Source organism: Bombus fervidus, chromosome 5, assembly GCF_041682495.2.
Source record: "Bombus fervidus isolate BK054 chromosome 5, iyBomFerv1, whole genome shotgun sequence".
NCBI lineage: Eukaryota > Metazoa > Arthropoda > Insecta > Hymenoptera > Apidae > Bombus > Bombus fervidus.
The window spans coordinates 18,318,695-18,343,637 of record NC_091521.1 but is presented as its reverse complement, the minus strand read 5'-3'; the positions used below and the strand labels follow the sequence as shown (position 1 = coordinate 18,343,637).

The 24,943-nt window shown below is 40.8% G+C and overlaps 1 protein-coding gene across 18 annotated transcripts in view; it reads left to right on the top strand.

The window, feature by feature from the left end:
• Positions 1 to 24,943, top strand: part of LOC139987702 (protein muscleblind) — a 406,475-nt gene that overhangs the window by 336,526 nt on the left and 45,006 nt on the right. For 14 of the 18 annotated variants that reach the window (XR_011799903.1, XM_072004262.1, XM_072004255.1 and 11 more), the window contains 3 exons: positions 15,862 to 16,032; positions 17,613 to 17,693; positions 19,860 to 20,045. Coding sequence is in view for 17 of the 18 variants with exons in the window: in XM_072004262.1 (XP_071860363.1) it covers positions 15,862 to 16,032; positions 17,613 to 17,693; positions 19,860 to 20,045 (438 nt within the window). In the remaining variant the exon portion in view is untranslated. The remainder of the gene's footprint in view (positions 1 to 15,861; positions 16,033 to 17,612; positions 17,694 to 19,859; positions 20,046 to 24,943) is intronic. The other 4 variants (XM_072004248.1, XM_072004260.1, XM_072004259.1 and 1 more) reach the window with 2 other exon arrangements.

The window sequence follows — 24,943 nt, the reverse complement described above, 5'->3', positions numbered from 1 at the left end:
GTTAGCGGCACGATTTATTCCTCGATACGAATGAAAATTGGAAAATTGTCGGACAAATCTATCACGACAAAAATTCGACACGCGGAGAACGTTAAAAATTCCATTGGCAAGGAGAATGCGAGACATTCGTGTCCATCGATTGAATCGAGATCGTTGTTAAAAAGTTATTTTGTGTATTTTACCGGTCTGTCGTTGGTTATATCGACACCCCGTGCAGAAGAATGGAAGCGTATACGCTATTGTTACATTCTTTAATAACGAATAAATAGCGTATTAAAAATGATTTTACAAAAAGAGAATGCAAATCAATGTCAATGTAGCTCGATTCTTGTGTTAGCGCTATCGTCCAAGCGTCCTCGCCTTCTTTCTTTCTATTCCTACGTGCGCTCGTCTTTCGTTGTTCAATAATCTCGCGTCACCTCCGCTCGGAAACTTCCTTCGAAAATGAAAATTGAAAATTGCACACCAGCACGAAGGATAAATTCGTGTTCCACGGTCGAAAGGTAAGATCTCAGTAGATAATTATCGATCGAGACCGATTGGAATCAGGACTTTTCGTGACCCAGGGCTTAGCGGTTTGCCTTTGGTGGATCGTGTCTGTTTTATACGGCGCGTAGACGGAGTCACGAAACCCTTTGATGTTCGGCAAAACTCTTAGCGCGACGAAGAGCTTGGCTTGGAGAACGAGAAAAAGACGGAAATAGAGAGGCTAAGACCTTGGCAAGAGGCAAAAAAGGACGAAGAGACGCGGAGAAAACATCGCGAGGTTTAACGTTTCCTTTTTCTATCGCTTGGAGCTCGGGAAATTTTCTACGCCTTTGAATCCTTTCTTGCTTTATTCTTACGTATATCCTAACTCAAAAGTACGAGGCCGTGCGCTATTTTCAATCACGTTACGCTTTGAAATGTAAATCGTTAACATTAAATCTTTTCCTTCTTTTTTAAAATTTCCATTCGATCTTTCAATTAATTTAGAATGTTTCATCGGAGAATGTTCTTTGAAACGACTGGCTATAATTAAATCGGAATCCAGCAGATTGCGTTTCACAGACACGGTTATCCTCTAGGTCATCGGACTTTGTAACTCTTAATTTTTACTTATAAGCAGACACCGCGAAAGACAAAATATAAAAATATCTAGCCGAAGTGAATCAGCGAGGAAATTTAATCTATAGTAATAAACTTGGTAGTAGTTCGGTGAAATTCGTCGATAGTTTCATAACCTTTTTTTAAACATTTGTCGTAAACGAGCTAGTGTCCTCGTACTTTTGTACGGAGATACACAGCGACTGTAAAAAGTATTCCTACACACTTTAAAACAGAATAACCTTTTTAAAATTCGATCAGACGGCTTGATTCTTTGCGAGAAGTTTGAAGAATTAGTTTATCAGATGACGAGTAAGAAAATTTATTTAAAATCGATCAGAATCGCAAAAAAAAAAAAAGGATTCGATGTGTTTATATAAAATTTCATCGAAATAGGTTGACGCGCCCAATTTCAGAAAAGCTACTCCGTTTTAAGGAGTGTACGAATGGAAAAGTGTTCTCGTTCTTATCTTCTCCCTTTGTTCTTTCGTTATACGTATTCGTTATATGTTATTTTCTTTCCTCGCGCTGGTTGATTTGCCGCTTCGCGAAGGAGCTAGACTCTTCCTTCCCACGAGGATCAGCGCACAGCCGCCACGCCGCCTTCTTTGAACCTCCTAATTCGCTAAATTGTTATTCTATAAAGGACGGACTTCCGCCTGCCTTTGCGTCTAAATTCCCGGCGCATCGCGAGCGCGAAAAAGAATTCTTGATGACGCCCCGTCGTACCGAAGGCTTCTTTTTCCCTTTCTTTGTACCCGAGGTCTAACGTCTTCCTTTGATCTTAGAGGAAACGTCGAAAAAGGATATCAATGTATGTATTTCGTTAATCTACGTGCAAGTACATATTTCAGTCTACGATGTTTTCGATTTCGTACCGTTAGGATCGAGCTAACGACGTTAGCGAAATTTTACAAAAACGGCGAATTCGCTGATATAGTATTTAAAAATGATCGATCCTCGTGGTCCTCGAGCGAAGAATAGACGAATTCGCGTCAAGTTTTTTGGTTAGCTGGATGGCCATTTGCGGTGGACGGAAATCGGTACATTTCCAAGCAAACTTTGATTGTTATCCTGGTTGTAGTGGAAGAGACGACGGAGATGAAGTGGCGGGGATTGAAATCGGCAGTGTCGAGGAGATTAAGAGGGACGGAAAACAAGAGAAAGAGAAAGAGAAAGAGAAGAGAGTCTCCTCGCTCCTGAGTAGGGGTGGTTGAACGAGCCAAGCGACGCCTATTAATTCGTTTAATTGTGCTGACGAATCAAACGCTAAGAACTCAAATTTCTCTTCCTTCGTCCATCTCTGTCTATTCTTGTCTAGCCTCTTTTCTTGCTCTCTCTATCTCTCCCACTGTACAAATTATCACGACTTCTCAGGCCCGGTTAACCGTCGAGGTCCTGATACGAGCTCACGAAAGGGAGCAGTAACGCGTGTAGAAGGAGAAAGACGATAGAGAGTTGGGCGAAGAGAGAGAGAGAGAGAGAGAGAGAGAGAAAGATAGACAGACAGAGAATCAGGGGGGTTGGCAGCCCTTAGAGCCTGGAGTGGCAAAGCCAGGCCCGCACGCTGCACTAGACTCTAGGGTGCTTCAACGTCCCGAAGTCGAAGCGGCGTTCATTAAACGATAACTCACACTCGGAGAAATGTCTTGTTAAATCGTCGATCCGACGACAATCACGGTACCCAGTGTTGTATATAGTTGAAGATCGGCTGAAAGACGCGTGGCACGCGGTGAATTTCCCTTCCATTTCGAACGGGTCATTGAGATTCGGAATAGAAGAGGATTGATGAAGAGGGAAGGAGAACGGTTGGACGCGCGCTTTCCCGCATAATTATTCCCATGTCCGTTTTCCACCGGATCTAGATAGGGAAAATGGATCCGCGTGTGTTTCGTCGTTCGCCTCAAAATTGGAATTTAATCTGTCCCTCGGATCGATGACGGCAGATCGCCGATGATCCTTACAATTCGGATAATGAACCATCACAGAGAATGTTCCGCGCGAGATATAAACGTTGAAGCTTTCGTAGAAATCCATTTTTCCTTCTCGAAGCGAGGTGTAAAGAACGTCGGCCGATATTTGACAATAAGAAAGCTGTGACGTTAAGAACTTCGGATACGCTTCAGTGACATTTCGAGTATTTGCATCGGACGTCGGTCATAAACCATCGAGATAAAGCATCGAGAAAAAAGGAAGAAAATGGAGGGGAGGGAGGGGACACGAGCAGCGAGTAGGCACAAGTGGTTAAATTCGATATGTCGAATTTCGTTCTAATCGCGACCACGAATAGGTATAAAACATCGTTTACGTTTCCATAGGCAATTTTCGCACGTGTTCCATCGGCGTTTCGTTCGATGACGTTTCTAGCGCAATTACGCGATCGCTACCTGTCCATCAAAGCTAGTTCACGCGGTTAATTAGTATTTACAATCAGATGTTTTCAGCAGTTGACGTACGTAGTGTGCCGCTGCTTGAAATACCTGATTTACGTTATCCGCGAGTTTATTCGCCGGCTTCGGCATTGATCTGTCATATCCTTTCATGGTAAGGCGCATTCACGTGTATTCGAAGCCGTCATGCCGATATTCCACAACTCGTTGTTACCAGAAGCCCTTTTCATCTATCGCCACGCATTCCGCACCCCGACAATCCAAATCTGTCACGACGTTTTCCATCGCCTTTCTCAATTTTTATTTCCGGCTTTTCTATTTCTCTACTCTCTCCACTTTATACTTCTTCTGCTGGTTCGTTTGTGTTGCGACGCAGAACTTTTTACGCGTGACGAGTCCTTGGATAAATTAATATTCCAGACAAAATTATCTAAGCGTTGATTACTTTATTCGTGCTATAGTCGTGGTTATGTTGTTTCAATTCGCAAAATTCCGCGACTATATATTTGTACTTCTCTGACTGATTAACTAATCTATCTTTGAACCGAACGCTTAACCGCACGTTAATTCGAAAACCGGTACTTTCAACGTTACTTATACCATCGTCGTTTAGTTACGTTCGTTCTCTTATTCTTTCCTTCTTTTTTCTTTTTTTCTTTTTTTTTTTTCTTTACTTTTTATCCACGAAGTCGCTTTAATGCCTCATAGTTCTCCGATCGGCGTGAAATACGGATTGGCCTTCCGCACATAAATTTCTCGCGTTCGGCCGTATTTCAGAATCACGTGTAATCGCGCACACGCGCTGTTTCCGTTCACCACACTGTCGCGGGTCGGGTTTACGATACGGGCGTGACTTCTTCGATGTTTTCCAGATTAAAGCTACCAACCGTGTTTGCCCTCCGATGCCTTTTTCATTCCGTTCGTTTACGGCCAGAGAAAAAGCGTACATTTTTATGAAAACTTTGTAATATCGTAGAATTTTCAGATTTCTTTAAACACAGGAACTTAAATTTAATACAAAATTGCTTACAAATCGCGATACGACGAAAGATGAGAAATGTTAAAAAATTTCGACTAGTCTTAGCTGGCTATGTTTTCTCGTCATAAACTTTTCGAAAACTGTCAAACACGTTTCCTCCGTAGCGTTAAAATCCTTATCCATCTTATACGTGATACAGTACGGACGAACAATTCGCGTTTTGCGCGTGATAACTCGAACCTCGAACAGAGTAAACGTGGTTAAGAATTTTGCAGATTCGAGGCGGGGGCGGAGCAGAGAGATAGACCTGATATCAGACGATCTTATATAGGCTAGACTAATATAGTTCGTGATCTACATAAATGATCGCCAGCATCGGAATTAACTTTTACACATTAATATGTAACGTGCGAAGGAGCGGAGTCACCTTTACGGGACTGTTCTCCTTGCCCCCTTGCTTCGGCGGCGGAGACGCGAAATTTGTCAGGATAATGAGAGACGCGCTTGGCCAACTTGTTCCTCTAATTTAGTTGGAAAGTGTCGCGTCCTTGCAACCGTGCCGTTAATAATTCCACGCTGTTATCCTGTCGCGTTCCTGTTAAAACGAACGAACCACCAATGCCGGCTCCTTGCACCTCCACGGCTTTCGGGATGGAAGTTTCAGACACCGGGAAATCTGTTTTTGCATATTGCGGGCACGTAACCGCGGCAACCCCTCTTACGCGAGGATATGATATCTGGAAATTTCGCCATAGCCGAGATTTCATTCCACGATCTTTCGCAACGACGACGTTCGCGCCCACGTTTCGCTCCAGTTGCACGACGTTGCTCGAGATTCGGGGCTGGTCGAAGCCGAAACGTCGCGCGTGCGGTGCCACGAGCCGAATCTCATTTCGATGCCGAATAATTCTCGGCTTGGGTGTATCGAGTCGAGGCGGAAACGATGGGGACTCTTGTATTCCGAGAGCAAATATCCAAACGGTGGAAAGGCTGGAATAATTTACGCGATATATAACCCGAGCTAATGCAGCGCAGCGTGTGTTTCGACGAAGATGTAGAATATCCGATTAACTCGAAGTAAGACAAATTTTCTAATAACAGCAGTTACGTTTGTCCGAATCTTTGCTCGATTTAACGAGACAAAATAATAATAAGAACATTTACTTTTTCCCATTCTAACTAACTCTATACGCTATTCTAATGATTATTATCGCGTTATCGAACACAGAGACGACGCTACTTCCATTTTTCGATTCTCGATCAACGTCGTTTAATTTTTTGAATTCTGTCGGAAAAACGCCGAAAGACGCGATCCAAATGAGCGATCGCATTACTTCTATTCAAACGAATAGACGACGAGTCACTATGTAACTAACGGAGTGCTTGATAAATCGTCGCATTTTCCTTCCCCCCCCCCTCTCTCTCTCTCTCTCTCTGACGGTCTCTCTTAGTCGCGATCGATCCATGAAACGTTCTTTTTTGTCGTAACATGAATTGCAGATTCGCTTTATTGTACGTATTACATATATCGATAGGAAAACGGGCAGACAACGATTCCTCAACCACTTGTCCGTTTCTTTACGATCTACGGCCATTTGCCTATCTATCTTTCAATTTCAGCAATGCAAATCGTTTTCGCGTTCAATTAATGTTTGCTCTCGCGTATCCATTTGCTTTATTTACCGCTGGATTTATCGCGTCATCGTCAAAGATCGACGTTTCGCAGGGACTTGTTGTTATTGTTGCTGTCGTTATTGTAGAGATTTGAATGGATCCCACTTGCTTTTGTACAACGAGAAAGAGAGAGACAGAAACAGAGAGAGAGAGAGGGAGGAAGAGAGTGATTTTTGCTTCGGTTTAAACCTCGTTCCCACTCGTCACCATTCGCGATTCAATTTGTTTATCGCTAATAATTTTCATTTGTTCGTCGCCTCATTAAGAGCTCTTGAATGGATCGTTGTACGTGCCGATAATACACTGCCCCTCGTGTCAACAGTTGTTCAACAAGGGACAAAATACGTGGAACGTTTTTCAGCAATTAACGGCTAATAGGACTAATCCAAGGCTTTATACAAGGGAACCGAACGATTTGTGATAAATAGAGATTCGAGAAATTGAATTTTAAGTTCCATATAAATAATATATAAGCTATAAAATAAATATAAGTAAAGATACCAGCATCCCTATTTAAACAAGGAAGACGAGTAAATTCAATTGCTATCGACTCGAGCAAATTGCATCTTTCTACATTTTTCAAGGAAAGTTCAGCGACAAATGAAAGAGGGAAGAGAATTTCAGGCGGATAACTGCGACGAACAATTGGATAGAAATGCTTCGGAGAAGTATTGGTCATTTAACCTCATCCTACGAACCGAGCTTCCCATACAGAACGATCCGCTCCTGTTGTTCGTCATTGAGAAGTAGTTTCGTCAAGCAGAAAGTTGAAGGAATTATATCGACGCTGCTGGTGAAGCGGTAGACAGCGAATTCTCGTTTATTCGCCGTGTTCTGCGGATATTGTTAGCCGGCTATCATTTGCTTCAAAGTTCGTGGAACTTTCGCGACGAAAAATTCAATCGATTCGAAGCGGTCTTTTTCTCCTTTTCTTTTTTTTACAAGCGACGAGTAATTATAACAGCGATTGTATCATCGTGGGCGTATGTTTGTAATTGATTTAAAATACCACCAAATTACGCGTTTGACAATTAAGTTAACTTAACCGTTTACTCGAGTCGTTGCTGTCTCGAAGATTCTATTTTTGTCTCAAGAAAAAATGGAACCGTGCGTTGTAATTAAAGACTCTTCTTTCTTCTTCGAAAGAGATCGCTTATTTATATACGATCTGAAATATTTTTATAATGTAACGACCCTCGCGTGTGTCTAAACGAACGGTCAAGCAAACGGTAAGAGGTAAAGAACGCTTTGTGGTTCCGAGAAATATCTTTAGCAGCTAGCGAAAGGAGAAAAGAGGAGGAAGAAAAAGAAAAAAAAAAAAAAAGGGCAAGAAAAGGGAAATAACGGAATTCCCTTTACACCAAGGGTATATAGCCACTGACTCAGCTGGGCTTTCACGTTCTCGACGTAATGAAACGGGACCCCTGATGTCATTTGGCCTGGCTTTCCACCAGCGTCAGGGAGCTTTTCTAAGACGACCAACACGAGGAGAAGGTTGTACACGTGGAGGAACGCACGTAGTGTGCCGGCACTTTTCGAATTAACCAGCCGGCTCGTCTTAGCTAAAACTCCGCGTTCGTGAGAAGCTTTAGAGACGAAGACAGAAACGGAGATACGGAAGGCTGGTCAGGAAGAACGAGCAAGAAGAAAGGGTGTGAGTAGTTGGACAAGATAGAGAGAGAGAGAGAGAGAGAAAGAGAAAGAGAGAGAGAGAGAGGAAGAGAAGCTTGTCGGTAGTTGTAGCCACAATTCTAGGAGCAGAGCGTGACAAACTCGCCCGGAAACGTATGAAACTCGGCCCGAAACTCCCCTTGTCCCTCGTCGACCACTTTATCCCGTCATTCCCGCCGCTCTTTGCGAAAACGTATAGGCATCCAGCTGTTGCCTGTCCATCGTTGCGAAATCCTGTAAAAAGTTTCTTCGCGTTGCGCTCTTGTTTCTCCGTTTGCCCGAGATCCAAGGTGTTCGTCCATTGCTATTCGTTTCGTGGCAGAAGTTTCTCCAGTAATTTTCGGCTAATCGCAGGGTGCGTTTCGTTAAAGAGCAGACGGCCGAATCGTTCGGATTTATGGGTTGTTCTTACGAGAGTGAATCGGTCGAATTTACCAAAGAATGGTTATTTCGATAATTAGTAATATTTGTGCCAAATTATATCTACCCTTTTTTGATTTTAGAATTTTTTACATGCTTCTATGCATGTATAGTTGTAATAAAAATCCCCGAAAGAGGATAAAATTCTCATCTTTGAGAAAAGCGTATGCTTTAACTAGATATTACCGTTAAAAAAGAAAGGGTGTGACAAAAGGGTAGGAAGGGCGTTGTATTGACCTTCGTGAGACAGCGTTAATTTCGTACATGTAGAGAGAATTAATCGTATAGAAGGTAAGGGAAAACGAAAAGGCTCTCTATTTCGCAATATCCTTTCTCGGGAGCAAGTAATGCGATCAACAACGGAGCCTCTTTTGCCGAAGGAAATATCGAGATGGCGGCACGGGACGCAGCCAGCGGATATTGGCGCGATGATAGGCCAGATTGAGAGGAACTTTGTTATCTGGATTACTTAGGGGAAAAACATGACGTTGTTCCCTGATCAACGTCGTGGCATCTGTATGTATATATGTATTTATGTATATGTACGTACCAGCTAGCTAGCTCGAATCTACGATCGCTCGAAATTTAAGGATAAACGAGGAAACTTTTTTCTTCCTTTTTCCTTTCCATCGACCCTTCCTCATTACGCAACTCCGCGTACTTTCGAATCTCATCTCATATCGGCTAATACGATTCTCTCGTATATCGTGTTTACGTCCTACCGTGGTTTCTTAACGAATCTCTCTTATATCGTTGAAAAAATATCAAATATAGCTGTTCGATGGAACCTTTGAATCCTTTCATAACAGGCGTATACAGTTGTGAAATTTGAGTATCGTTATAAAACACGATGTTTTCATCTTACGAAAACAAGGACTAAACCAACTAAAAGAAGATCGACGCTTAACCAAAATCCCGAATATTTTGAAGAATATGCAGATCTTTTAAAATTTTAATCATACTTGATTAAATTCAGTGCAACGTGTCGTTGTGACGTTCAACTATATCTCAACAATGTCATCGATCGGAGAATTCCTTTCGGATATCGGAACGAGAAGTACCGTTCGAAAATTTCTCACGTAAGAATTTAAATACTGTGATAAATCTTGGCCATCGCTGATTTCTCCTTACTACCGCTCTCCCGAGTTCCCTATGGTAATTTCGGGGGACAAGATGAAAAATAGTATCGTCGCGTAACGGATCGCATTTAACGCAGCCGTGGGACTAATGTCCCAGATTTTCTTCGACGTCCGGTCATTTTTCTCTACTACTGAAAAATTAAACCGAAACGCGCACCCTTCTCGCCGAGTTTTCTCGATTCCAATCGAACAACGTGCATTCTTTTCGCAATTTTTATGCAGCTCGTCAATTTATTTAGACGTCGCGTCGCGCCGCCGGTTTCCACTCTTCGAGGCTCAAACGATCCAACTTTTACGACATTCTAAAGATTTAATCTCATTAATGCCTAGATGCTTCGAGTTTCTCGACGAGTGTAATTTAATTAATTTTATTATTTTGACTGGACGTGCCCCTCTTGATCGTTCGTAATCAAAACGAATAAATACTTTTGACGTAAATATAATAATATATCGTACAACAGAAGAACAAAATTGAATTCGTATAATTGTATAATCGTATCTTATATCTCGTTGATTATAAAGAATTGTAGAAAAAATTACATATACAATACTAGAACTTGGATAGTTACTTTAGCTAAAAGCTAATCGAAGTAACAAGAATGATCACATGTAAACATCGTATCGTTTCATAATTAAACGGCCTTTGTTAAAATTAATTGGATTGCTTTATTACGCCGTTACATCTTTCACGCGTTTATCCGTGTTTTTTAAAACTATTTCTCGATGCGAGAAAACGCAATTACGTATCCCGGTATCCAATAATTGTGAAAATAATAACGCCTTTAGTTATTCTTATTTCGCGCGAAAACGATCAGCTGCGATTATAAATTATGCGAAAGCGATCGATTCTAACGAATTCACTTACGAACGAAAAATTACAGAAACACGCCATAGTTACAGACACATGGTACGTGTTACGTCTCTCAACTTACAATACCCATCGATTAACCTAATTCCATCCGAATGCCCGATACTTCCACTTTGCGATGCAAATACGATTTATACGATTGTTACAGTAGTTAACAGGGTTAACACTTTTATGAGCATCAACGAACAGAGAAACGCGTACTCGGTGAACCAAATACACGTATATACGTATGTAGGGAGAGAAAGAGAGAGAGAGAAAGAGAGAGAGAAAGAGGAAGAAATTTTGGCAAGCAATATCGGTGTGAAACAAGCGTGTTTAAACGTAGCCACGAGGCTAATGTCGTAGCTAGTTCCCTCGACGAAATTAAGGGAAATCGCGCGCCGCTTGCCGTCATACGACACCGTTGCACAGGAAAATCGATATGCAAATCTACGCGCAAATCCTAGTAATCTTGGCCACCCGGCCTTGCAGCCCTTGCAGCGCTCCTCCGTGCTTTCCTACGTCTCTCCCATTTCCTCTCTACCACACTCCGCCTCTTCCTCCTCCTTCTCCTCCCTCCTTTCCCCTTCTTCCGCTTCTTCTTCTCCTTCTACCTCTTCCTTTTCTTCTTTCTCGTATCTTTATTCTCTTTCGCTTCTTCGTTTCGTCGCTGCGAACGCCTCTTCTAGACCCGTTCGATGTGCCAGTTACTCTCTATCATCCTGTCTATGACGCTTTTGCTCTTTCAACGACAACCGATCTTCCGCTTTCGGCGTGTGACTCCACCCTCGCGAGACGTGAAGCGCATCAGAGGCGAAGGGAAGACGGGTGAGAGGTTATAAAGCGGGGTTAGCCCGGAGTCTGAAGGATCGTGTTCGTCGGCCACCTACGACGACAAGGCTTTATCGAGGTGAAAAAGGTTGCTCGACGTCGACCTTCTGCAACCATGAAGCGAGCATCCCCTACCACTCCTTCCGCTGCCTTTATCTCTCTCTCTCTCTCTCCCTTTCTTCGTTTTTCTACATTTCTCACTTGTTTGTCGTCTTACTGCTCCGTCTACTTTCTTCCCTCTCGTTTTTTAAGACTGTTGGGAGGGTATGTTTGGTCGGGATCCTTTTTGACGCTTTCAGGAAGATTTCCAGAGAAAAATATTTGATTTCGTTTGTCTTTTTGGGACGATTGCGGGGTTGTAAGAATCGAGTATACAAAGTTTCCCAACTTGCAAATATTTTCACTCGCATTTTTTATATTCATACTTTAGTTTCTTCCCCTCGAGCTTTTATGTCTATATCTATACTCTCGCTTGGCCCGTGCAAACAAATCCCCTGACACAACCTAAATTAAAATTAACTATCGCTGCAGGCATTTCGCCCGTATTTCGTAGTTTTTAACCACAAATCTCGCCTTTAATTCGCTATTCGTTCGATTAAACGCATCCACGATCTTAAACGGTGATAACAGAGCAACGTTTGGTAAAAATATTAGTTATCCTCTCCAAAACAGTTTTTCATCGTCGTCTTCGATGTTGCTATGCGAGATGATACCGGAACTTTTGCTTCTATATTTGACGAAACTAACGCGAAATTTGACACGGACAATCTTACTCCGATAATGTGGTACATTTATAATTTTTGTTCAAATTAATTTCGCCGTTGAAAGTTAGAAATTTTAGCGTATAAAAAATCTTATACCCCGTTACTCTACCGATAGTAACGCATTTCAAAGATTGACATAGGAAATATCGCGCGTAAAATCTTTTTCCTTCAATTTCTTATTCCACTTAATTCAAAAACGTTCACGGCGCTCCTAACAAATGCAAATGCGACGAGACTTTCGACGCGTATCCCTCGAGCATACGTTTCCGTTGCGGTAACAATTTGTTCGAGTGGGGCCGCGACCGTTCGCACGTTCAAGCTTGGCTATAGGAGCGGAGAAAAGAACAGGCAGCAGTTGTTTTCTCGCTCGCGAAAGGTCAGACAAACGGAAAGGAAGACAATCAATCTTGATCCCAATTATCGCGTCGTTCAGCGACTGTAATTGAGTCGACCCCATCTCGCACTCTGTCTTCTTTCTCCGCCGCTCCCTCAGTGACGCCAGAAAGTCGAAACTGCTAGAAGGTTCGAGTTACTTGACCACTCTCCTCCGAGTGGAATATTTTTCGCTCGTGGTACACCTGCCCGCTTTGGATCAATGATTTATGTACGAACGAATGCCAGCTGAGGTGTCGGTAACCTTCGATTTAGGCTGGTCGATTTTCCATCCCCTCGATTTCACCTTCTTACCCTTACCTCGTACTCTCGTTTCCGTAACCAGCAATTTGCTCGTGAACGTAGCGAGATCTACTTTAATCACCATCTTCTGTTACGCCATGCAACGGATGCGTAATAATAATATACCCGTGTATTTATATTATCCAAAGTTCGTTCCATTTGCTGGTAATTTTACTAATTCTCTATAATTGGTATTTTAATCTAGTTACATGGAAACGTGCCGTTTTTGATTAAAAAGTTACACTAATAATTACTATAAATACAGCGCTCGGTATCGGTAAACATTTTGTATTTCTCGTTGTAAAGATTGATCTTAGAATTTACGTGGCATTTACCTACTCTCGACGACTACTGTAAATTCGCAAAGCGTTAAATCTCTTTATTGTGACGCCGTATTTATACATACATATATCTTCTCCTCCCCAAAATATCATTAAAGTTTCGTTAAAATTAGGAGGGAAGGAACATTTCGCATGGTTCCCCGGAGAATACTGTTTCTTATCAGTAGACCCTTTAAATCAACTTTAATACTACGCTCGCCAGTTAGCACCGTCTAAAATATACGCTCGCTTTAAATTCCAAGGAAACTACCGTTATTTGCATCCCGATGATAATGCGTTCCTCTGTTTATTATTAAGTTCAACCGACGCCATGTTAGAGTCTGGCAGGAGCTTCAGCGCGGCAATCGAAGATTATGTTCTTCGCGATTGCGTTCCCCGCTTCGAAGAGGAATCTTTTACGAGAAAGCGCAGGAGATCGTCCCGAAATTAATCGTGGCTTTAGAATAACGCCTGTATCGCGTGATATTTCAGAAAAGTTTGATAAGTGTTATTACCCGAGTGGAACACGACATTTGCATCGCAATCGCGTATCATTTTCGAGTGTTCGAATCGATTTACGTTTATTATTGCGCTATAATTGGAAAGTGGCGAATTATCTATTATAGAATCTACACAGTTTTTCACATTCTAGTACTTTGCATAGAACCTAATATAATGCCTTTTTCTGTGAAACACTGCTGCAAGTAATTGATCTGCATCAAAGCTAAGCATCGAAATAGATATTAGACTAATCGCAAGAATCTAGCGGAATCTGTCAACTATCGATTTGCGCAATGTTATAAATTGTACGAAAAGTAGCACGTGTAGATAGGCTATGGTGATTGGTGGAGGACCAAAGGAGCAAAATACGAATCTACTTTCGCTGTTGGAAATCAAATTTTTCTGGCTCTCTGTTGCAATCGTAAAGCCGCTGAAACATCGCAAATAAGCTAGACAACGTTCCTACAACTGCTCAACTCGTAGTTTGTCCCGAGCAAAGAGTTCCGCTTCGACGTTTATGAAAAAACTCGCGGCTTGTTCGCGTTAGCGTTAGCGGCGATAGTTTTCGCGCTCGACGTTCGTTTATATCGCGGCGAGGGTGGAAGAGACGAAAGGAGGTAAGAGCAAAGATGAAAATCGTGGTAAAGTGGAAAGATACCTGTGTATATAGTAAAGAAGGTAAAAAGCAGAAGAAAAAGAAACACAGAGAAAAAGATAAAGAAAAGAGCGAAGCGATAAATTAAGTAGAGAGCGAAGTGATACTAAATACAGAAAAGAAAACAAGAAGATAGAAGAGAAAAGTTAGAAACAATGATAGAAGATAGAAACTGCTGTATGTAAAAGCAGAGAGGAGACGAGGTAGAGAGAGAGAAGGAGATAAGGGGCAATTGCGTTCTCAGTGGGTCGAAAGTTTCTCGCTGGCTGGTACACATTATTCCTCGAAACTCCTCGAATGTGCTTAATTAGGCGATATTTGAGGAGGCATCCCTTCACAGACGAGCCCACCCTCTGAGGTCGGTTTCACGCTTGCAAGCTGCTATTATGGAAAGCCACTGGATTTCCGTAAGAAAGCACGGCTGCCTACCGGCTGCTGTTGCCTCACCTTCGCCATCCTAGACGTCTTACCTGAACTAATATTGTTAGGGTCTAATTAGTACCATCGTGACACCGCCTGACCTTGTTCTTGACTCTCTCTCTCTCTCTCTCTCTCTTCCTTCCTCGATCCTCCGTCTCCGATCTTCTTCGTATCTTCTGTCCTCTCCGCTCCTTCCTTTCCTATGATCTTCCTTTCTCCCTTCTGCCTGTAACTCTGCAGGGTGTCGTTAAAAAATGATGTCAAGATGCCTGCACAGGATCGATAATCTTAGCCGATCTAATTTGACGAAATTACTTTCAATTCAATAATATTATTAGCGAGAATAGTCAGTACTTGCCGATATCATCGAGGACTTGCAATTAAAGATGGTCGTTATAAGTTTCTAATGCGTGTTTCACGCAAATCAACGAACGATTTAGGACAAAGCGAAGAAAACTCGACAGGATACATTTTCAACGAGTACGTTCATTCGACACAAACGCGTCTTGACACTTGTTTCACGATGCGATGAATAGAGATTACGTCCTATCGACCTGCTTATCCATCTCTGACTTCCACGCAAACTTCCGTGTCATGGTTGTCGAGATATAACCTGGCTTAAAAGTAGCTTATTCGAATCCGTCGTGTCGAGTGATACGCTACCCTAAAATAATAAATCAATGTTCATTTCGTTACCTTCGTTGTCGTTAAAGAACCATAAACACCGTTCTAATTTCAATATTTCGAATTTCCAACGAGAACTGCATTTTTCTGAATCGTTAATGGGAACTTTTTGAATCATATTGCTCTCTCCTTTCTTTTCTTTTTTTTTTTTTTTTTTTTCAATTATACCACTTACTCCCGCAGCAGCGCAACGATGCGCAGAAGCCTGAAATCACGTTAAAGCTCGCTACGGCACCCAAGTTACGAGAGGGCGGAAAATCTAGAGAGAGGAAGGCAGAGCTTTCGATATTAGCTGCATTATAAACCACTTGTACGTGAGCGTGTTTCACTTACGGGCAAATTGCAGATAGGCTGTGTGCGCACGTAAGATTACTGCGCGATTACATTGCGACGCGTGTAATGGTGTCGTGTTATCGCACGCGTGGACCTTTCGTGGGAATATTGTTCACGGTGGAGAAGGGTCTGTAATTAAAATTGCGTTTAGTCGTGCTCCTCTGCCACTTGTACAAGCTCGAGTCCTTATGTGCTCGAAGAGGAATTTCCTGCGTTAACGTTTCTTGTTAATTCTATGCTATCCTTGAATCTTATCCACGTTTATCGACGATAACTTTGATCTGCGCCAAAAGCGACTATAATCCGATATATCTATTAGATACATATAGAAAGGAATCCTGTTCCTTTCGTTTGATACTCTCTGTACTTGTACGAACGGAACGTAGCCTATATATGCGTGAAAGGCAATCCACGTTCGTAGACACGATGTCCAGAGTCGATCGTAACATATTGGGTTTTATTTCTGTTTCAGGGCCGATGTAATCGCGAAAAACCGCCGTGCAAATATTTCCATCCACCGCAGCACCTGAAGGACCAGCTTTTGATAAACGGGCGTAATCATTTAGCTCTGAAGAATGCGCTGATGCAGCAGATGGGTCTTACACCGGCCCAACCATTAGTGCCTGGTCAGGTACCAGCAGTGGTATGTCCGAACTTTAACACAATCGTTGCACCACGTCTTCTGCTGTTCACACATCCACACATTTTTCTTTTTACCACGATCGAGAGATCTTGAGTTTTGTCTGTGTTAGTCGACGACTACCACTAGATTACCTTTTTGGTAGGTAACGCCATGTAAATGATTAACGATAAGGTGTACCGCTGCCAGTTTCTTACCAAAAATTATATTTGTGCAAACGATAATCGAAGATTCTTTGACTCGCTGAATACTCGATCAAATCATTTCTTTGGCAGATTTTATCGGTGTTAATGTCTCGATAAGATATACATTTTACGAATTAGCATATACATATTTTAAAAAAATTTTAACTTTATCGAAGAATATCTTGTTTCGTGTGCTTCGATATCTAAGTTAGACTCGAACGATACGAATCGATTAAAGTTCTTGAAGAATATCACACCTAGTCGTTCTTATTTGCCGACGTTCTTTATATTTGCGGGCATTGCACCGAAAGATAAAACCTCAGAGAGTAAATTTTAGCACGCCGCATGTTTTTGGTCAGTGTCACCCCCTATTCCTTTAATTTATCCATGATTCTCGATAGACAGTCAATATTTGTTGAAAAATCAAATAGCTAAATAGAGAAAAGACCGTAGTTACAATTATTAGTTCTCCTAGATTGCCGTCGGATACCACGACATTTTAAATTAAAACAAGCAAACGATTATTTTGTTGGTTCGTCAAAGTATTTCTTTTTCTCTTCTTTTTTTTTTTTTTTTTTTTTTTAATCATAATACATACCATTTGGCGAATCCACAAAATCTATTGCAATTATTGAAAAAAGGAAAGAAATTATAGCGATAGATATGTAAATTACGAAAGATGATCAGTCGTTTAATCCCTTGCCTGTAACAATGTTTTCGTGTTTGCTGGGTAAGCCTAAAACACGAATGTTGCTAATTTTTACGAGTAACGAAACTTTTCGTTTGTCGCAAATAATATGTTCGATTATCGATTATCGGCTAAATAACGCGTAAACTCGTTAACAAGAGATAAAATACGCATCGTCGAATCTTGAGAAGCAAAACGTTTGAGTAACGAGTGTTCCGAATTATTGCTGTGTTTGTACCGCAAGAATGTTGCAACGCCGTATCGGATGCGGTATATCGACAAATTGTACGTATTTACATACTCGTCAATTTGAAACTAAAGTTAGAGCCTGCCTTCTTTGATCTACCTTCGTTAAACAAGTATATTACGACTCGATATCGTAAGGCAAGGGGTTAATGGAGTCGTCTCTCTTTCGAATGCGTGCACGTGCAAAAAATGAAACGTTTAAAGGTTGCGAATAACGAAAAATTTCGTTCCCCAGTAATGATATCTCGGCGTCTAAAGGAAATTTTCACCAAGAAATCAAACCATCATAATTACGCCCACCTACTTCTTTATTTCATGACATAATAATTCATAGTCGTTGCTACGTGACATCGAACCCTATACTACTCGTATGACTGCCTGTCTGTCCCCTATGTTTGCCGCTGTGGCTCTCGTGGTTGTGGTTGATTGTTGGTGTGTTCTCCAATTACGTCATTGGTGAACAGGAGGCACCGGCACCTCCGGCACCACACCATCACCTTCAACAGCAAATCCAGCAGCAACTTCTCGCTACCCACGCCTTTATGGTAACTCCTGGTTTTGGTTGGCTTCCACTAATTTTTTAGTTAATTAAAGTGCACGCGACGGCGCCGACCCTCCAAAGCAAATCTACTCGAACTGTTATATATATATTCTTGTTTTCTTATTAGTATAATTATTATTATTATATATAAATTTTGTCGAAAGATCTTTAGTTTTAATACGTATAATTAGAAGGTAATTAGAAAGAAACAGATTTGCATGATGGCGTCGCTGTCGCGCAAGTTAGTGTGCCTGTAAGTCTAGTAAGCGTTTGTATGAAAGCTTCGACTTGTTTTTAAAAGAGTGCCGCACTGTAAATTAAGATTGATACTTGATCTGCATGCTTTACGAAATATTTCGTTTTGTTTTTATCGAAATATAAGAAGTTTCTCTGTATGTCACGATAAAGTTTTTCCTTTAGAGGGTTTTCCTCGAAAGCATGAATTATTTTGCGGCCAACAAAGAGTTAAATCGCCGAGTTTCTCTCGTTCTCTATAAAATATGTTTAAATTCGATAATATCTACTTATTCTATTCTGCTTATTTTTCCATACGATACGTTTTAAGAACGTGCACGTAGTTTTTTTTCTAGAACTTTTGAATATGCGACAATGTTGTATTTGTATATACGTAAAAATTATTCGGAACATGTAGGAAGAAATAATAGATTGAACTTTTTTTTTGTAAAATTATTAATTATAGAAAATTTTAACGTTCCCTTTTCGAAACAAATATATCGTATATTTTATACTATAAACAAGACGAAGGATATGAATATCGTACATGATAAATTTTTTTTTTTTTTTTTTTTTAAATTTTGTAAGGACAAGGTAACTGAAACCTGAATTGCACTGAACTTATAAACGATGTATATACATATTATTATCTTATGCGAAAAGAAGAGAATTTTTTTCGTATTTAAATCGGGCAATCTCTATCACTTTGAACAGTTTCGACCGTAATTAAATGTATAGAAGATCGTAAAATGTCATTTGATCCAGTAAGATCGTTGGATGCAGCGTCGATTCGATACGGGAAATCGACCGAAGAACGAGAGAAACACGAGCAAATGGCGAATAATCGAGGTACGCTGACTTCCCGTCAATAGATTATTGTTTGCCCGGAGAGTAACTCGAAAATCGTTTTCCGGGTCAACGGCCATTATCGCGCAGTTGAAAGTTTTTCGGCGGTTAGCGTTCCTCGGTTGCCTTGGAAGCTTCTATACCACGTGATGGCGTGAACTCGGCGAAAGTTCGAAGGATACAAGCACACAGGTCCTTAAGAAGAAGAAGAAGGAACGGGCGTTCAGCTCATTCGGCTGCGCTTCAAATTACCTGCCTTCGGTTCTGGGAAGCCCGTTCTCTGCAAAACCAAACGCTTCTTATGGGAACGCGCGCTTGTCGTTCAAAGTAGCGGTTACCACCGAGAAAGAAAACGAACGATTAAGACTTGGCGAGCCATATATCCTATTCTTTTCCTCGCTAATTTCCACTCGTTACAATGTTCCTCTAGATTGGTTCAAATTTTTGTTAGCTCGATTCATACGGGATTATTTAACGCTCGAGATAATTTGATCCAGATGTTCGAATCGTTCGATTAAGCGTTTACATCGTTGCTCGGTGTTTACTTTTGAGGAAACGGAAAGATCTTCGCCACTGAATTTTACTAACTTTTGAACTAAATTTCATATTCTAAATCTATGAATTAAATTCGTTTTAATTCCGCACGAGTGGAATCGACCGTGTATCGCCGCGATAGTATTCAATTTTCTTCCGCGATGAAAAGAATAGCGTATTCTTCGATGGTTTACAAAATGAGAGATATAATACTCGTCGATCGAAGCAAAGTCTGTTTGCGGGATATTTTTAATCGTAAATTGATTCTTAATTTTAATACTAATTATCTCTCAAACGTGTCTCGCAAAGTCTCGATCACATTGACCGCAATATTGACAATATAAAATTGTTGTTCACGAATAGCACAGCTAAAATAAGGGTGGGGCTACTGTACCGCGCTTACGTCAGGGATAGGATAAGGGGGTCGAACAAGCGAAGAGCTCTAGCATAATAAAATTGCGGGGCACATACGATGACGACATCGCGTGGAGCGTAGGTGGGGATAGGTTTGTTCTAATCCGTGTTACCTGGATACTTTCCGGGTGTGTTTTCGCAGGCGACGAATCCGTACCTGACTGGTATGCCTCAAGTTGGCAACACGTACAGCCCGTATTTTGCGCCTAGTCCGATCATGCCAGCGATCATGGGCCCGGCGGATCCAACAGGAGTCGGAAGCCCATTGGGCGTGGTGCCGCAGACGGTGGCGATGCCGCAGAAGATGCCACGTACCGACCGCCTCGAGGTATGTCTACCACCAAACTACATTCAACAACAACAACAACAGCAACAACAACAACAACAACAGCATGGGGCCCAACACGGCGCAGCCGGGGCCTCAAGGTGCCCGATGGCCGCGCCCAATACCGTGTACCAAGTGCCGGCCGGTCCCCCCAATCAGGTGTCGCCCGTTTCCACGATGCAATCTGTCAATCATCCACCATCCCCAACCACTATCACCACTACCTCCTTCTGTACCCCCTTGCACAATCCTCACGCCCACCATCACCCGATCCACAACCTGATCTACGTCCACGCGTATTATTGAAATCGATCGTCGATGCAGTTCTCTTCTTTCCTTGTTTCTATTTCTTTTACCTTTTATCTTCCTTTCGCGCGTTTATATCATTGGCGTGGTTATAGATCGTTCCATTTGTGCCTCGTTGCTTTTTCGCGGATTTTCTATTGGATCGATGTCTGGTCACGTACCGTGTGCCGAGTTTCCTTCGATATCGGACGAATTTTCGTTTATTTTTTCATACTTTTGGCAAGAAGAGACCGGTTAAGGTTAATTTTGAAATTATTCGGGAGAATATCGAGATTTTTTAAAGGGAAAAGAGGCAACAACCCCTAGGCTGGAAGGTATTTCTAGCTTGCTCTCATTGATCCTTCGAAAAATCACGAAGAAGATGAGGAGAAATACGTTCGACGACCCAGGATAAATCTTATATTTATATACATTATATCCAATAAATAGTGTAATCCGCGTGCGATGTGAAGCATATGTATAACCCCCGCTCCCCCAAACAAAGAAACACCTCGCGAAATATTCAGCTTCGTTGTCGTCCATTCCGGCTGGACGAGCAAATTATTTTTCGATGCTGTTCGAGATCGAATTGTCGGAAGCTTAATTACATCGCGCCGGATCATCCGTACGAAATTGCACCGTGGCGATGATTTCACAGATCGTTCGCAGCCAGGAGAATTGGAGCGAAACGAAGCTCGTTAATGACGAAACAAAATGGAGAATCATGTTTCTAGACAAAGACACGAGGTTCGAGAGTGGAACTAGGCAATTCTATCGAATGCCTCGATGAACGTTGTGACTCTACCATATAATCTTTTCAGTAATCACTTATGGTTATTACAGCACTGTACGTATATGATGTACGGAAATTTCGATTAAGAGTATTGCATTACACGACGGTAGAGGATAGAGTTCTCGAAGATAGTGTCGCCAGTGGCGACCGGTTCTTATTCTTTCTTTCTTTTTTTTCGTTTTTTCGTTTTTTTTTTTTTTTTTTTTTTTTTGGAGATTGTATATTGGATAAGGTTCGTTCAAAGCAACTATTAATGGCAACGATAAAAAAACGTGATGATAATTACTATTATTATTAGAGAGGAGGGTAAGTTGTAAGATACTGTAGTGAAATATGCAACGATCTTCGACGAATCTCTTCGAGAACAGTCGATCGAAAACGAAGTAAGCAGTGAAGCATGGGCAAGTTAGAACGACGATGAAAAATTAAGAAACATAACCAATTTCACAATTTCAAATGCGATCCTTCCTCGTTCTACCCACCGACTGTCACAAACACCAGCAGAGGGATAAACTCTAACAAGAACCGTATTTCCATAGTTTGTCGAGACAAACCCATAAAATTACATCGTGTCTCTGAAGCAACGTCTACGAGGTACGGTGTAGGTATTTTCATCCCTCGAAACGATAACGACAGATAACGACGGATTTAATTAAGACTCGCAAATGTTCCGATCTCTTGCTAAGGAACGCGTGTAAAAAGTAAAGGGACGATAATGTTACTTAAAGTATGCGCGCGCGTGTACATAAGCGTGGAAAAAAATTGGTAAGCGTTTGTCTTGTTATAATTTTTATAATGTTCGAGTTTATAGATTTCCCCGGAGCCTGTATCGTTTCTTTCACCCGATGGCTTTCGCGGAATTAGCAAGTTTCACGCGGCGGTATCGCAGAGAAAATGAATAAAATCGGCGAGCAAAGGGGCGGCTTGGGGGCTGGTAGAGTATCGGCGCGCGAAACTCTCGCGGATCGTTTGTGAAATGGAGCTTCCCTCTCCGTTTTTTCTCCGGAACAAGAAACTGCTCTTCGTAGAAAGCGAATTTAATACGTTTTCCGTGTATTGGACCGGTAACGAGACCAACTCGTGCGCAAATGGACAGCTACAGAAATCTCTGCTGTTCCTCTCTCTCTCTCACCCCCTTTCTCTCTCTCTCTCTCTCTCTCTCTGCCGCTCTGTTCTCTTTGTTTTCCTGCAAAAACAGAGAGGAAGAAGAAAAATCGATGGTTAGCGATTGTTCAAACGACTCTCGAAATATGTAGCTATATATTTGTATATAAACATTATTCAAAGAAAGATTCTGAAAACGAAGAATTTTCAAAAATAAAATCTTTAACTTAAGTAGAAAGAGAGTTCTGATTTACTGTCGTTCGAGTAATTATAAACACCGAGAGTATTCGGAAACATTATTTTAACAAAGTAATGGGAAACTTCTCTATCTGTTGGATATTTGCGGTTAATAAACGAAGTTGACGAAGAGGCGTATTCGTTCAAGTTTACCAACGACGACAAGATAAACAAAAGTACGTACTTGTTACATGCGCGCGATGTTTAATAAAGAGAAGATTAATCGATGAACGGTAAACGATATCGCGTGAGTAACGTACAGGCGACACGAGGAAGAGAATATTCTCCGAAAGCAAAACTTAAACGATACGTTAGATGTTACATGTTCCGTCGAGTCGAACGATTACGCGACTCAAATAAAAGTCATTCGTCGCCATTCGAATAATTAAAAACTGTTCTAAGGTTATTTATATAGCGCTTCTTTTTCTTTAACAAAATATAATTCGTGTAAAACGGATGGTTTAAAATGTAGGTAAAATAACGAAACTTTCGTCGTACGAATTTTTACATTTTCCTTGGAGAAACATCGAAGATCGTTGCACGTATTTCCAAGGTGGTATTTTAACAACGCTTTAAAGAATCTATGCACTTACATACGTATACAGAATACGTTTTTATGCGCCAGCCACGCAGACGCGCATAGTAACACGTGTACATAGTAGGTAGGTTAACAAATTAACTGATTGTGTTTTGTATCGAGGAGAACGAGAGCTGAGAATAAACTGCGCTTAGTTCGATACATTCCACCTCTTTGTGGCATATTCGATTATTTCTCGTTGAATTTTTCATACTTTCTTTTCATAGGCGTATCGATTGATCCAACGATACGTTAATTTCAGATTTCATCATCTTTTTAACGAAATTTCCAGCCTGGGATTTATAGAAGTGTCTTTTCTTTTTATACGCGATGTTTACGCGCGAATACGACGTGATTTATCGAGAGATTTTTGTTCCTCCTTTTTTTTTCTTTTTTTATTCAATTTTCGTACGACATTTCGTGGTGTTTGACCTTCTCCTAGTACCTTCCACAATTATTCCGTATGTCCAAGAAAATACTTGTTTCAAGTTTTTGTACTGTCCTCTCTCCCTCGTCTAAAGTAATGATATTAGGACCTTACGATTAAGTACGAACGAAAAAGAAAAAAGAATACGGAAAAAAGGAATATTATGAATTATTATGGAATATGTAATATCGTTAATTAAACAACAATTATTGCAAATAGAATTCGGAAACTATTATCGATCGACTTTATCAGCTAACCAACAAATTGGTCTTTAACGGTAATAATTATAATTATTATAATATTTGGTAACGTATGATTAATGATGATAATTAGTATATCGTAAACGATATATCTATTTGTGATGTAAACCGCTCGAATGACTTGCACTCAGTTCGGGTCAACAATGAAATTTATTGACGAATGAATTCAAATAAAAGAAATATAATTGAAATTGAAAAAAACAATGCACAGACTGTTTATTGAATCTTTTTTTTTTTTTAAGTTCTCTCTACGACAAGAAAGATACGAGAAGTAAAAGGAAAGAAAAAAAAAAAAAAAAGACAAGTATCGAAAGTTTGTGTGCTTTTTGTGTCTTACTTACGATCTTTTTTCGGTTTTCTTATTATACGTTTCTTTATTTTCTACGATTAAAATCTCTTCTTTTTCCAGTTGTTTTTTTCCATTTTTCAAGTATTACATACATGTATTACATATATATATATATATTTTTATTTTCACCTTAATGTAATGTGCCTTTTGCTCTTTTAGTCGATCGAATATATGCCAAGTATGCTAAGAACTGTACTACCTTTTGTTTCTTTTCCTCTTCGAAGAATTATAGACATTTCTGTAGTGCATACATGCCGCTTGCAAGAACAAATAGTCTCTGCATATCGTAAAAGTGATCTACGTTTTTCTATTGTTCTATTATTATTAGAATTTCATTATTTCTGTATTTTTATTTAATATATTTTTTCTTTTTTTTTTTTTTTTTTTGGTCGTCTCTTTTCGTACTTTTTTTCTTTTCGATCGCAATCGTTCTGTGAAAAGCCAACGCCACAGGCTACTACCAATCGGGTAGAAATTTTCGCACACAGGTCACGCTGAAAAATTTCCGATAACTCTTGTTATTAACGACGAACGAAACCGAATCACGCCCAATTTCATTCTCTTTCTCTCTCTCTCTCTCTCTCTTTCTCTCTCTCTTTCACTCTCTCTCTCTCTCTCTCTCTCTCTCTCTCTCTCTCTCTCTTTCTTTCTTTCTTTTTCTCTCTCTCTCTCTCTCTCTATCTCTATCTATCTCTCTCTCTCTACTCGATCCCGTCTGAATAATCTCAAAGTTCCTCGACCTCCAACCCTCTAACCTTTTTTTCACATCCATATGAGAAAAAGAATAAAAGAAATGAAAAAAGAAGATATACATATTTTCCCGGACGTTACATCGTTGATGGTCTTTTCAAATTATATAACTGCCTGCT